Here is a 15,115-nt window from a genome sequence, read left to right on the forward strand (position 1 = left end):
AGATATAATGGTTCAGAAAGCGGTTTTTGGGAACATATATTTTAGGAATGTATAAAGTTACTGCAGTACAAAAATTATTTGAATAATATGCCAGGTCTTATACTTGTAAGAGAATTTATACTCCAGTGTTTTTGTTGAGTTGGTGTAATATGGCATGTACTAAAGAGGTGAATGTTGCTAAATTTAGTGTTGACAGTGGCTAGGAACGGTATAGCTAGATAATGGAAAACCAAAGACAAACCATCAATAAGAAGCTAATAAAGATGATTACAGAGATTAAAAATATGGAACTAAGAGTTTAGATTTAGAACTCCATAGTAAAAAACAAAAAAGGGGCTGCATGGAATTCTGTAATGGAAATTGAGCCAGAAGAGGGCATTGACATGGAACAAATGACCTAAGAGGTGAATGAATATATATATATATATATATATATATATATATATATATATATATATATATATATATATATATATATATATATATATAATAAAATAAATCACAATATAAGGCAAGAGTCATTGATCTAGTTAACTCGTGTCCTATAGTGAAAATAAAACAGTGTGGTCACTAGTTAATTCCTCATCTCAAATTATGTAGTTAGTTTGTATGTTTAACCCTATTTTTTTAAGGAGCAATGCTAAGTTGAACTAGAGATTATGATTAGAATGGATTGCGACATTTGGATTTACATGCTTAATAATAGCAAGTTAATGAAAGGTGAATGTAAGTATTGATTGTCTGACATGAGGCTAAGTTATTAGTATTATATAAACGTATATCTATAAAATGGATGCATCAACAATCAGGTCTGAAATAACAATTACCCTATGCATGGGTATTGTAATTTATGTAAAATATTAAAATGTGGTAATAACTCACTTGATTGTCAGATTTCGCTGCCTCTTAAAAGTAAGTTCTTCTTTGATATGGCCTTTAAGCTCCTCCCTGTTTGCAGTAATAATTTTCTTAGCCATAGAACAGGTTTCATCTTCACCAAGAGGGAGGAAAATAAAAACGTGACAATGTTTTTTCTGAGTTTTCCAGTAAACTGGTCATCTTTAGGCCACCTTTTTAATGTACTTGCCCATTTGTTATCCTAAACCCCTTCTCTTTGTCTCTGTTGCATTAATATTTCTGTATCTGTTTGGCGTCATATATTTTACTACTTGAGTGCCCCATTTCACCCCACCTATAATTTCTTTCTTCTAGCCTTTCTTTTTTCTTCATACTCTCTCCAGCACTTCCACCTTTTGTGCCTCCTTCTCTTTTATTCAAACAAGGTATGAAGGAAAGTTATGCAGTTTTTTAGCACCATATCCACTCTTCCGTGTTGCTTTCTCCACTCCTTAACAGCTTATAGCATTGCTCTTTTGTTTCAGTTTCCTTGTTGAACATTCTTGAGTCTTTTCACTCGTTTTCTTTTTGTGTTAAATACTTTCTCCCTTGCAGAATAGGATATAAGGAAGTAAAGAGAGGTCAGAGACACTTAACACCTGATAACGTCTGTGCCATGTGGTTGTCATAGCCTTAGTGACCCTTAACAGGTCTTGTCTTTTCTTCATAAAATGTTTAATCTTAATTCCTAGTCTATGTCCAGCTAAATCCTGGAAGTAATAAATAGTAACAGTGAAGGAAGATCTTTTTACATGTATCTAGGCCCCAGGTAAACTGTGACCATCTGCTTTCTTCCTACAACCCTCTAGCTTCTCAACCCGCAAATCTGGCTTACTCTTTGGAATGGGGCTATCTTCTGGGATGTGTACATGGAAGCACAGGTGTGTGAGTACATGAGTTGGTAGTGAAGTGACGGTAGTCCCATTGTGGTGTTACTTTAAGTTCTTTAGTGCCTGTGAGGATTTTTTTTTTACCTTCTTCCTTCCCATTGGTGGACATTAAGAACACTGCTGAAGCAGAGCCTAAGATACTGGATACAAATGCATTCTGCGACACACCTAACCCAGAAACAGCGTAAAGTAATACTTGGTAGATCAAGCACCCTCCTCTTGCTGCAAACTGCTGTTTGTTCTATGTCCTGGCCTCCACTAGACACCTAGCCAGTACAAACCAGCATGAGATGTCTGCTGCCATTCCTCCAAATCTGTTTCTTTAGTACACAGATACAGTAATCAAACTAAGGTCACCAAAGTTGCATTTAGCTCTTCATCCCTGTATGCCTCTGAATCAGTACATCTAGGAAGATTTTCAGTTATGGTAAGCATGATATTCTTTTTCCTCTGGAGTATGTCTTGCTCTGTGTGTGTCTGTTAAAAAGTGGGAGAAATGTGTATATGTGTTCTTTCACTAACATCATTGTTAATGGTGGTCTGTGCCACTGTCTTTGGTGGCCAAAAGTAGGCAATTCTGAAAATTCTAGTTTGGAAAGCTATTTTGTAGGTGTACGGACACCATAAACACTTGAGAGAGTTGAGTGCATGCAGTTTTGTGATTACAGTGTAAATTGGGGGGGCAGACATGTTAACCACATCCTTATTCAACAATACCGCTGGAAAAAACTGTAATATGCTGCCACAAGCACTAACTATACCTCCCTCGCTGCCGGTTTTTAAACAAAGACTCAAGAAACACATTAAGACACACTGGTTATGCCCCTGTTCCAACCCTGACTAATCCTCTGATTTCCTCTACTCTACCACTATACTGCATCCTCTCGCTAAACTATTATGCTATAGCCCTTTTAAGTAGTGAATATCTCAAGTAATTTTCATAAATCTTGTCATGAATGTTCTGTTTCAATCATTCTGTATATTGTTTTCTCAAATTACATTCTGTAAAATGACCTTTCCTATTTCTGTATAATCACTGGAAAGAAATTTATTCTTTCCTCAAAAATTAGATGATACTTAGCATTTTAACATCCTTTCCTTGTATTATTGTTGCAGGATATATATGTGTGATATGATCAGATGAAAAAAAAAAATTTTTTTTGTATGATATTGTGATGTCTTTACTGTATATCTATGTTCACAAATGGAGCTGATCTTCCCAGGCCACCACTGAAAATGGACATACAATCCAGCTGGACTAGCCCGGTTAACAAATGTAAAATAAATAAAAAATAAAATAAATAAATAATTTTTTTTTCTAAATACACTCCACCACTATTATGCTGTAGTCTCATGTTTGAACATTACCAACAGTTAGTGGCCACCAGAGAAGTGCAGCAAAAAGTATAAATGGCTTTAAAAGCTGTCAGACGCTTCACATAAGGAGGTGCTTAGGAGTATTTAAAGCTGTTTACATGTCCCATCACTCTTCTGTTGTGGTTGCTGTCTGTGTGGCATTAGTAAGTGTGGTACAGTTTTCAAAGCTTTAACACATTTAGCACTCCTACACTTTTTCTCGGTTTGTAGTAAAAGTGAGTAAAACTCCATGCACTACAAAGAATTATGATTGTGTCTCTCTCTAATCATAACCCAGCTTTGTTATATGCTCTTGACATGGATGTCAAGATTCAACCTCTGAAACTTTACTCTCAAAGTGAATTTCTTGACGTGTCTTTTTTTCAAACCCCTTTATTGAATTATCACTTGTGGCATAGGCAAATTTACATTACTCGTCAGACCAATCTGCCCACCTAGCTTATCTGACAGTCCATCCTGCAGGGAATCCTTAAATTCAACCAGCTCACTGCACTCCCAGAAAATATGTTCTGGATTACCCCTTTCTTTCCCTTCACATCAGCATTTGCTGTCTGCCTGAGGAAACATTCTCTGGCGTCTACTTGGGGTATAAATATCTATGTAAACATTTCCAGGCAAAAATCCTAAATCTTCTAGATTTAGTTGCATATTTGGGGGAGATATATATATATATATATATATATATATATATATATATATATATATATATATGGGTCTACTGTATATATTCGAAAACTCACTTCTTCGAATATAAACAGTAGACCCCCGGTTACGCAAAAGTGCACTTCAGCAAACATCGGTTCAACGAATCGATAAAGGACACAGTAACGCTGTGGCCCCCATATCCCCCCTACTTAAATATACTAACTCTGAGATCGCACTACAGTGGGGAAACACACAAATTCCCTTTCCCCACTATAGTGTGCTTCGGCACCTGTGTTCCTTAACAGTTTGTTGAACCGTTCTTCGCAGAAGTGCACTTTTGCGTAATTGAGACTCCAATGTTTGTTTTCAGAACAAGTGGATTTTCGTTCTTTTTCGGGAGACCCATATATATATATATATATATATATATATATATATATATATATATACATGTGTATGTATATATATATATATATATATATACATGTGTATGTATATATATATATATATATATATATATATATATATATATATATATATATATATATATGCTGTATTGAATAGGGAGGATTGAAAGCCTTTGTTCAGAGGTGTTAATTTCAAAATAGGTAAAGAAGTAGGTAGAACTATTACTAGTAGTACTATAAGTAGTAGTAGCATACATTGCACAGTTTAACATAAAATAAATTAATACATCTTAGATATGACTTGTCAGTTAGCTTGGCTTATCTGTGCATGTTGAACCCACAGAGTATCAGATGTTGCCTTCCTATATCCGAGTTGTAGGACATTTACTGATAAGGAAAAATGTGTCTTTAATAAAATAGAATTAAAATGTTATCAGTAAAATAGCTGTGTAGTTTGTCAGTAAAATAAAACACTGGGTTTTATGTTACCATTGCTTCTTCATGCAGAAGATTAGAATTAGAACCATCTGCAAAGCATCAGCATAGCCCCACTTGATAATATCACATTCTTTCCGCCAGCCTATTTCACTTAGCTGCACATAATATAAACATACATTTTGTATCTTTAACTGTGTTATATTATAATGACCATATGGTCATTAACTGCAAGTTCGTCTGTCTGCAATATTTATTTTCCTCTAGTATATTGTGCCTTTGACTTCACAGTGTGTTAAACTATTTCAAAGAGAAAAAAAATCTGTTCCCTCTTGTTTCCAGTTGTCCTATCAAGTGTAACCTTGGACCCTTATAGAGCAATTAGACCAGCCTCCATCCCCTCCTTTGTAATGAGGTTTCTTGCATTTCTGAGTCTATAACCCTTTAGTCTTCCCTAATGGGACATCATTATTCTGAAAGAAACAATGTAAATGTAAATGAATATACTCATTAGCGAGTCACAGAGAAACCTTTAGCGGTAGCACTGTGGTAATTCTGCTTGTTATTCCTCTGGTATTCCGTACAGGATTTTTTTTTATAATTCATTATTAGTATTCTCAATTACTTGTACTTTAATTTTGCATGTCTTTCATAATCCTGTGTTCCAACTAGTTCAACCGTGTCCTTGTTTTATTCTCCAGGAACCACCTGTGAAGCGTTCAAGGTCTCTGTCCCCAAAGAGCTGTTTGAGAGAGCCAGAAGAGCTAAAGAAGCTTAAAATAGCTGAAAAGAAGATTGAAAACTTGGAAAAACTGCTTCAGCTAAAGGTGAAAAATTACATTACAGAATATGCTACAGAATGATATGCCTGACTTCAAGTACAGCTGTGGAAGCATAAATGTTGCTTAAAGTTTGAGGTGGTGTGTTTGTTTCATTAGCTGGGTTAATCTTTCTCTGAACATCTTTCGTCAAGGTTAATCTTTTGTATTCATAACATTATAGTCTTGCCACTGGTGTGCCTGGCACTGTAGTTAGTCATTTTATGAGACCTCAGGAATGATGGAAACTTTGAAGATTACAGCCTCTATTGAGACACTTTTCACTGTAGTACAAGTGCTGTGACTTTGTGAAATGTAGAACTGTTTGGGCACAGGCAATGCAAGCTTCAAGGCTGTAGCACTCTTTTCAGTGACTGGATCTGTTTCAGTGTTGAGGTGCAGTGGAGTAGCATTATCTCTTAGGTGTCTGTAGTTAAGTATCTGTCCTGTTTTGTTTATGAAAGCTGCTAGTTTCAAACTTGGCAGAAGGACATGCATCACTTCTGTAAAGTAGATAAAACATGTAGGCCGACCAGATCATTTTTGTTAATGGTGTGTGTGCTTTTAGATAACATAATGTATTCATTTTATAGCATATGAATATACCCCCCACATGCGCGCGCGCACACACACAATTTATATGTATGTATATATATATATATATATATATATATATATATATATATATATATATGTTTATTTATATAGTCCAAATGCAAATTATGTGTAATGAAAATTAGTTAGTAGACAGATTTTCATGTGATCTATTACAACTGAGCAGTCTTTAGTCTGGCTACAATGTTGGTATGTCAGCTGTGTCTTTAACACTACTTGTCCCTTTTTATGTTGTTGACATCTTCTTACGTGTTCTACTACTTCTTGAAAAGTATATTCATTCTGCAAGTATATCTCATGAGGTGTTTACAAGACCTTCATGTCATCTCCATGAAAAATGATGTTTCCATTATGGTTCAGTGTTTCACAAGTCAAGGTGAGGTTACTGTTCACGCTAATCCATTTGCTGTGACTGGCAGCTCCCACTCTTTTTATTTAAATTGCAGTTTATTAATTTATGTCTTAACTGGGTAAGACCCACTAGTGCCCCTTTTCACAGAACTAGTGCCCCTTTTCACAGAACCAACTTGAGAGCAGTAATATGATTAAAGTGATTTGCTCAGATATGATGGAACCAAATCCAGGACTGTGGGATCTATTTAGCCCGTAGCTTTATCCTCTTATGGTATATTGAATTAAACACAAACCTGCTGCCAGTATTAAGGGCAAGCTAGCTACTACTAGACTGCTACTATATTATATATGTGTTCTGTGACTCAACATACCAATATAGCGTTCTTTCAGCATATGTAAAAGCTATATGTGTAAAATAAAATAAAGCATCAGTTCTTAAAATCTATTGTGTACAGTATGTTTAGTCAGGTTATCTTTCTTCTCCCATTTTAGAAGTTATGCATCAACTTTAACTGCTCTTTCCAGTCCTGGAGCTTGATGTCTATTGTCATTAGTATAAATTTGGACTGTTTTCATTTTTTTTTTGTTTGTTTAATTTATGTATGTATGTGTGTATTTATTTATGCTTTGTTCATAGGTAGGTACTAGGCTATCGGCCCTGGGGCCTATATAAGCCTAGCCAGAAATGTTCCCTGGCTTTCGCCACCCAAGAAAATTATTTTCCTGTGCCCCTGTCGAGCAGTGCCACAGAAGTGATCCCGGAGGTGAATTTTCTATTTCCCATTCAGTCGTCAATATTTTTCTTAAAGAGTGCCATTGAGGAGCTTTGCTTGATATGAATGGGTAGTTTGTTCCAGAGTATGGGAAGTCTATGGGACAGGAATCTATCCCTCCAGCATATTTTGTTTATTGTGGTGACAAGGTTTAGGGCCCTGGAACACGTGGTTCAGAGAGATAGCATGTCCGACAGCTCTGGGTTTGACATAGCTTTGTAGGTTAGGCAGAGATCTCCTCTGAGTAGGCGATATGCGATGGAGTAGAGCTGGAATTTTTTGAGATGGTCTGTGTATGGCATATGTTTGAGGCCAGGTATTTCTGTGGCTTTTCCAATTGTTTTAGGTGTCTTGTGAGGTACATGCCAAACGAGGCATTGTACTCTATAATGGATCTGATGAGGGATTAGTAGAGAGGAACAAAGACCTCCTTTTTTATAGAGGGAGAACCCTTTTGTGATGAAGTGTGCCACATAGAATGATTTCCTGACTACTGTGGCAATGTGGTTATCAAAGGAGAGACTACTGTCCAACTGTATCCTGAGGTCTTGTTATCACACTTTCAGTGTTTAGTGAGCTACCGCCTATGTGGTAGTTCATGGGTACAGAGTTTTCCCCAAAAGGGATGACAATGCACTTCTTGGCATTGTGCTTGAGGCCATGACTTTGCACCAAGCATCTGTCTCTGTGAGGCCCTTTCGTGGAATGTCTACATCATTAGGTGATTCTATTATGGCTCCTAGTTTGCAGTCATCTGCAAACTTTGTTAGCCAGAGACCTTCTGTGTTGGCCTGCACTTTAGAGAAGTAGATGCCAAACAGGAGAGGAGCCAGGACCGGATTATATGATACTCCACTCATCACTGGTCTGAAGTCAGACTTGGAGTCGGCTACTTTTACTGTGTGGGTTCTGTCAGTGAGCCAGTTGGCCACCCATCTTGTGATATAGGGATTTATGCCCAGTTTAGTGAGTGTATCTATAATTCCAGAGTGGGTGATGGAATTGAAAGCCTGATGTCAAGATAGGCTGTGTGTGCACTACCTTGCCCTCATCTACAGATCTAGTGACTGCTTCAAAGACGTCAAGCAGGTTTAGTAGACATGATCTACCATGTTGACCAAGGTAGTCCCACTAGGCCAATGGCTTTTTTTCAGGGGACACCTGAGGTTGTAATTCATACTAATTAGGTAATTGCCTTTGGGATATTTTACGTCCACAAGAGCTGCCACCAACTCAGGCAGATGGGACCTCAGTTTAACATGTCATCCAAAGGATGGCGCACTTTGGAGTGCATCACCCCGTTATGTTGTACTGCAATGTCAGTAATGGAAAATTAATGAGTTCTCTCTCTCTTTACTTTTTTTCAGAAGTCTTATTTTTGAATGATTGTATCCAAAGAAATTGAATGTTTGGTTTCTCTATAAAGTTAACTTCTGTAGTTATTTTGGCTATTTTGCTTCATCTTGATCCTGTACATCTCCAAGGTAAATACCACTGTTATCTTCAGCTTGCCATATCATCACATATTTCTCTTTATTCATAATTCTATACCCCACAACCATTCTTCACCAATACCTGAATAGTTTTACTAGCATCTCTCAGCTATATACATTATTTTGTGACACTTCTCACCTCCATCTCTGTATTTCTCATATAAACGTAATGGTAGCCATGTATGTAAGGGTCTGTGATACTGCTTTACACCCCACCTCTTAACTACAATTTTAAGATTTTATGCTCTACCTAGTTAGTTCTTTCCCTCACCTGCATTTCTTTGAATTTCTAAACACTAATCACAACATATTCTCTAAATGACAAACCCACTAATGCACTTCTTACAATGCTCAATGTATAACATCTACTAATGTACAAGTATCTTTTATAAGCATCTTTTATACTGTAATAGTCACCTCTAATATCATATGAATGTAATCTAATTAGCAAATGTATGTATAATTGTTAATGTACATTATTTAACATCTGATCTAACGTTGTGGTTTTCATTTGAATTTCAACTAGAGGGACTCTGATCTGGCATGGATCACACATGGCCGCATACTTCAGCATTGGCTCCAAAGCTCCAAGCTCCTCCCCTACCCATAATGCCCTGTCTCCCTCCTCCCCTCAGATCCCGTTTGCCGCTCATTCAAACAGCAGCGTGATTCTGGGCTTCCTAGGTCAGTAAGTGAATTTGTTTGGGTCTTTCTCCTCCTAGTTTGTACTATTCTTGTCAGAAAAATATGTATTAGTGTATGTATTAGTAATATGCTTAGTGCATTTAAGGCTTGAAAAGGGTTAACACATTTATTCTGTTTCACACTGCATAAAATCTGTACAAATTGCAGAAGCTTTCTAACCTTGTATTGTCATGAAATATGCACAGCTATAATCTTTGCTTATGCTTTTGAAATTTACAGGGAAGCAGATAATTTCTGCTTGTGTCAGGAAAATAATGAATAGATGTATCACTTGTATTAATGTTATGAGACTTAGACAAGGAGTTCCGCTTGTGTTGTGAGGAAAATACACAGCTGCAGAAGCTATAGATAATCAGAACAAAGACTGCTTGAAAATGTGAACTGCAATCAGCATTTGCTTGTGCCTAAGCTAGAAAAGTCCCTTGAAATGTAACACATGTATTAGAACTACACAATAGAAGCTTGTAACGGGCTAGAGCCCACCAAGGCCAGGTTGTTTTTCTCAAAATGTTTTTCATAAATCCAGTCATGTCAGAAGAAAATCTGAGTAACATCTGCTGTAGAACAATACTGAAAGTTGTGTTTGATTACGTCAACCATAGAAGGCAATGTCTTGTAGAACAGTATAAGAATAGCATACTTCCTGTTAGTAGTTAGGCAAAAGCCTGTATTTGCATGTTTTTGTCTCCTTGCAGCAAGTTATTAAATGTGCCTTATCTGAACCTTACGTGTATTGGACTTTGAAGTTTTTTCCTTTGACAGCTTGGTCCTTCGAGCCGGAAACCCCCACTTCGCCTCGGATCAGACAGGCCAGGTGGCTTGAAACTGTACGGGGAAGAAACCACATCGGTTCTTCTTATTTGAAAAGCCCTCCGACTGAATTGTCGTACAAAAGAGGCCAGCCACTTTCTGATCTGCGACTGAAGGACGGGTTTTTCACGAACCAGGTGATCAATCACAAAGGTTCATGTAAGGTGAGTCTACCTTTTTTCTGTTTTAGATCAGGGACTAGATTTGTATTGTTTTTGTCAGGACTGTATTTTTACAAGTCAGGGACAGAAAAGATTACTGTCTTGTCATAGATCAGGGAAAGAGAGTAGGTAGGCAGTCACTCTGAAGAGACTATAACAAAATCCGTGGTACCACGTTAAAAATAAGGAGTTACGTAACGATTAAAAAGGGTAGAACAAAATGAGTAATAATTGCACAAAAAGACTCCAAAATCCGCCGTTAAATGAAGACACAAAATACATGCAGTCACAGTGTACTGATAATATTAAATACTACTCAAAGTGGGTTAATAAGTATGAATTTGACGGTAAATTGGAAAAATCCTTGCTTATCAAACTTGTCAAACAGCTTAAAATGGATTCCAAAGGTCGGGTAAAAAAGCAGCGCCAATTAGGAATTCCTTAGGCACACAGGTAGATTGAGGAAGTAAACCGTAGGGAACAAAAGAACAATAATTCAAAAGCAATGTTTTTAGGTAAGAAGGACAATAACTTAGTAATAGCATCGGCCCCTCCGCCCCCCCCTTACCAGAATATGAAGTAAGTGAACAAGTTAGTCCACCCCCGCGATATCCTGCTGCCACTGTAAACAGAGACACTACAAAAGCAAAACTGTTTATTAGAGATCCCATCGAGACCAGGTCTCGAACACGGGCAGGTAACTCAAAAGGGGACATTGAATTATATCAAATGGGTAGGAATTCACGATCTGTGAGTGAAGAAAAAATATGCCCACTCATAGAAGTAACTAATCCTTAGGCAGGGCAAGAAGGTCAGGACCCAACTATTCTAGTGTATAGACCCTGGACTCCGGAAGACATCCAGAAAGCCACTGAAGAAATTCCCCATCCAAAAGTTAAACTTAGAAAGTTCTTAGAGGATTTACAAGGAATGAGGCTACGTTATAATTTAAACGGAGATGAGGTAGAAAAAGTAGTCAGACAAATTGTGGGACCAGATTGGCACATGATTAGTGGCAACTGAAATCCCCATGATGCTGCACACAGACCCCTCCCACATAGCAGCGCAGAACTAGACAATAGAGTAAAAGGTCTTACAGACCGCATCTCTGAGAAATGAAAGCCTAGGGCAGACTGGACTTGCATTAATCAATGCATCCTGACTGTTAGAATGTTTTAATAACCATTGTGGAATGCAGGTTCCTGAAGATCAGACACAAGATTACCCATATGAGCAGCAGTTAAAGAATGCATTTTTGAAAGGCAGCATTGCACCCATAAGCAGTTTTATTACAAAGCACATGGTAGATCATCGTACAAGCAGGTTACAGTCATTACTTGAATATGCTAGACATGCCGAAAGGCATTTTAATAGCAAAAAGAAAGCCCAAGTATTTTCTGTAGAAGATGGAGCAGAAGTCTATGTAGTTCAGTCCGGGAAAAAGGGCAAGAGAAATGCCCAGGGAAACAAACAATCTGATCAACGATCAGCAGACTTTGAAGGGCGAAAGAAAAGGGGTGAATGTTTTAAATGCGGTAAAAAGGGACACTTGGCAAGGGATTGCAAGAAAAACAAGAAGGCAACCACGGAAGATAAGGAGGGTGAGGACTGACTATATGATAGTAAAGAATCACTAGAAGGGGATAGCAGAGAAAGGACAAATGAGAATGTGATAGAAGGAGTAGATGATGTGACAGAAGAAATAGAGGAAGTGCAGGAAGTTATGGATAGTGAAGAAAATGAAATATTGAATTTAGCTTTATTGAGCTTAGAGCTCTATATAGCAGACACAAAACCAGAAGTTACACTCCTGGTAGAAGGGAGGGAGGTCAAATTCTTGTGTGACTCAGGGGCATCACGGACCCTGATACATACCTCCAAACTGCCAGAGAATTCAGAGTCACCTGATTACATACTAGTGAAAGCAGCTAATGGACAGCTGTATCAGGAGCCCCTTTCCTATAGTATTGCAATAACTGATCCTGTTTCAGGATTGACCCAGAAAAGCAAAATTGTTGTTTCCGCAAAATGCCCAGTAAACCTCTTGGGCAGAGACCTTATGCAGCTATTAGGTATAGCAGTAGTTCCAACTATGCAGGGTATGGAAGCACAGCGACAAATTGATACCTTTGCAGTGCAGTCAGAGTGTGAAATGTTCTGTTGGTACAGCCAGGACTTGGTTACGACTGGTCCAGTGGCAGTGACCGAAGAGTTGATGAACGTAGCCATCAGCAAGTTCCCCTCCCTTGACATTGATAAACAACATTTGTTGCACTGTACACTGTATTATTGTAACACACCAGGACCTGATAAGGAATATGAGCAAGAATTGTTTGGAAGTCGTCAAACAGATTGATATTACGTAATCTGTACTGGGACATGGAAGGGAACAGTGTAGCCAGCTGTTCATTGCCCCAGGAGTTCTTTGCACTCTATAAATCTAATCGATTACCACGTTAGCTTAACTAAGGACAAGAATGTAAAATGGGTAGACTTAGGAGAAAAAGTCATGAGATGGGAAAAGCAGACAAAGTTAGAACTGTCAGAATGGGGAATACAAATGCAGAAGTTGAATTGGATAACTCAGACCCACCCAGCCGTGCACTTGCAGTCTAGCAAGGACAGCTGATTAGCACTCCTATTAAAGGAGGAAGAGAATGCCTTACAGAATATACCAGAAACTCTTTGGTCAACAGGAAAGTCAGATGTAGGACTTATTCGTACAGCGGGACCAGTTACTATCACACCAAAGTCAGCATTTAGACCACAGAAAAGACAGCATCCCTTAAGAAAAGATGGAGAGGTAGGAATCAAACCTGATATAGCAGCATTACTTAAGGAAGGGGTGCTGGTGGAATCTCCTGATTCACCATGTAACACACCCTTATTTCCTGTTAAGAAAGCCAATGGAGAATGGCGTATGGTCCAAGATTTACAAGCTGTAAATGACGCAGTAGTACCAAGGGCACCTACAGTGCCAGACCCACACACCCTGTTGAATGATTTAAAACCTCAACAGAAATATTTTTCTGTGGTAGATATCTGCAATGCGTTCTTTTCGATACCGATACACCCTGACAGCCAATATTGGTTTGCGTTCACATTTCAGGGGAAAAGGTATACATATACACGACTACCACAGGGATATTTTGAAAGTCCGACAATATTCTCACAAGAAATGGCAAGCAACTTGGTGGGATTTACCCCACCAAGAGGCAGTCAGATTTTACTTTATGTTGATGATATCCTGCTGGCGGCCCCCACCCAGCAAGATTGCAAAGAAGATACCATAGCGCTATTACAATTTTTAGCCACTGAACAACATAAAGTAAACAAATAAACTGCAGCTTTGGAAAAAGCAAGTTAAATACCTAGGATATGTAATATCCAAAGAGGGTAGGACATTAGATGACAGAAAAGTAGTGATTTTGCAAGTACCAAAACCCACTACCAAGAAGGAAATGATGTCCTTCCTGGGTACGACTAATTTTTACCGAAGCTGGATTCCAAACTATGCCTTGAAATCTGCACCGCTGACTAACCTGATATATAAAAAGCCTATGGCAGCACATGATTTGTTATAATGGACACCAGAAGCAGAATCTGCTTTCTGCAAACTGAACCAGTTAATAGCATCCTCATTAGTTGTAGGATTACCAAACTATCATAAACGTTTTTTCCAAACTGTAGATTGTAAGCAAGGTTATATGACATCAGTGTTAACACAGCAGCATGGGGACAAGCAATGCCCTATTGCTTATTATTCATCACAACTAGGCCCAATGGCACGGTCTTTGCCCCACTGTGTACAAGCAGTAGTTGCAGCTGCAATGGCAATACAGGCTTCAGCCTCAGTAGTTTTGTTCCACCCTCTCACATTGAGAGTGCCTCATGCAGTCGCGATTATTTTACTGCAAGAGAAGGCAGCATATCTTTCCCTTGCTAGGCATCTTTCCTGTATGACTATATTGTTGAGCCAACCTCATATGACAATTGAACGATGCACGACTTTGAACCCTTCTACCTTGCTCCCAACCCCTGCAAATGGCACACCACACAGCTGCCTGCAGGTGATTGAGCAAAAGGCACTGCCTAGAAAAGATTCTCACAGATGTCCGCTTGGATGATGCCGAGGTGACATACTACGTGGATGGCTCGTGCAAAAGGGGTCCTGCAGGACAGAACCTAGTAGGATATGCAGTAGTTTCTGATACTGAGATTATAGAAGCAAAACCTTTATCACACAATTTATCTGCACAGGCAGCAGAATTGATTGCCTTGACACGGGCATGTACCTTAGCAAAGGGTAAATGTGTGAACATTTTTACTGACAGCCAGTACGCTTTTTCTACTGTACATGTTTTTGCACAACAGTGGAAAAATCGAGGAATTATAACATCTACTGGCAAACCAATCAATCATGCACAGTTTATTTTAGATCTTTTAGAATCTATTCAGTTACCTCAGAAAGTAGCTATTTGTAAATGCACAGCTCATACCAAACAACGGGATAGGATTTCAAAAGGTAATGCGAGAGCTGATACAGCTGCAAAACAGGCAGCTTCAGAAGTATTTCTTTTGATTGAGGAATTACAACCCTCTGAGATTTTAGACTTAGAAATGTTAAAGACAATGCAGACACTTACTACGCAGGCTGACAAACAAAGATGGGTAAGACGAGGAGCAATTCTCGAAAAGGGGCTGTACATCCCTAAAGAAGGGAAACCGATATTGC

The 15,115-nt window shown here is 38.4% G+C and overlaps 1 protein-coding gene across 1 annotated transcript in view; it reads left to right on the forward strand.

Annotated features, from left to right (window-relative positions):
* Positions 1-15,115, forward strand: part of CNTLN (centlein) — a 3,122,808-nt gene that overhangs the window by 1,082,294 nt on the left and 2,025,399 nt on the right. The window contains exon 10 of the mRNA XM_044061293.1: positions 5,353-5,478. Coding sequence (XP_043917228.1) covers positions 5,353-5,478 — 126 coding nt within the window. The remainder of the gene's footprint in view (positions 1-5,352; positions 5,479-15,115) is intronic.

Source organism: Protopterus annectens, chromosome 2.part0 (genome assembly GCF_019279795.1).
Source record: "Protopterus annectens isolate FY-2018-M chromosome 2.part0, PAN1.0, whole genome shotgun sequence".
Lineage (NCBI taxonomy): Eukaryota > Metazoa > Chordata > Ceratodontiformes > Protopteridae > Protopterus > Protopterus annectens.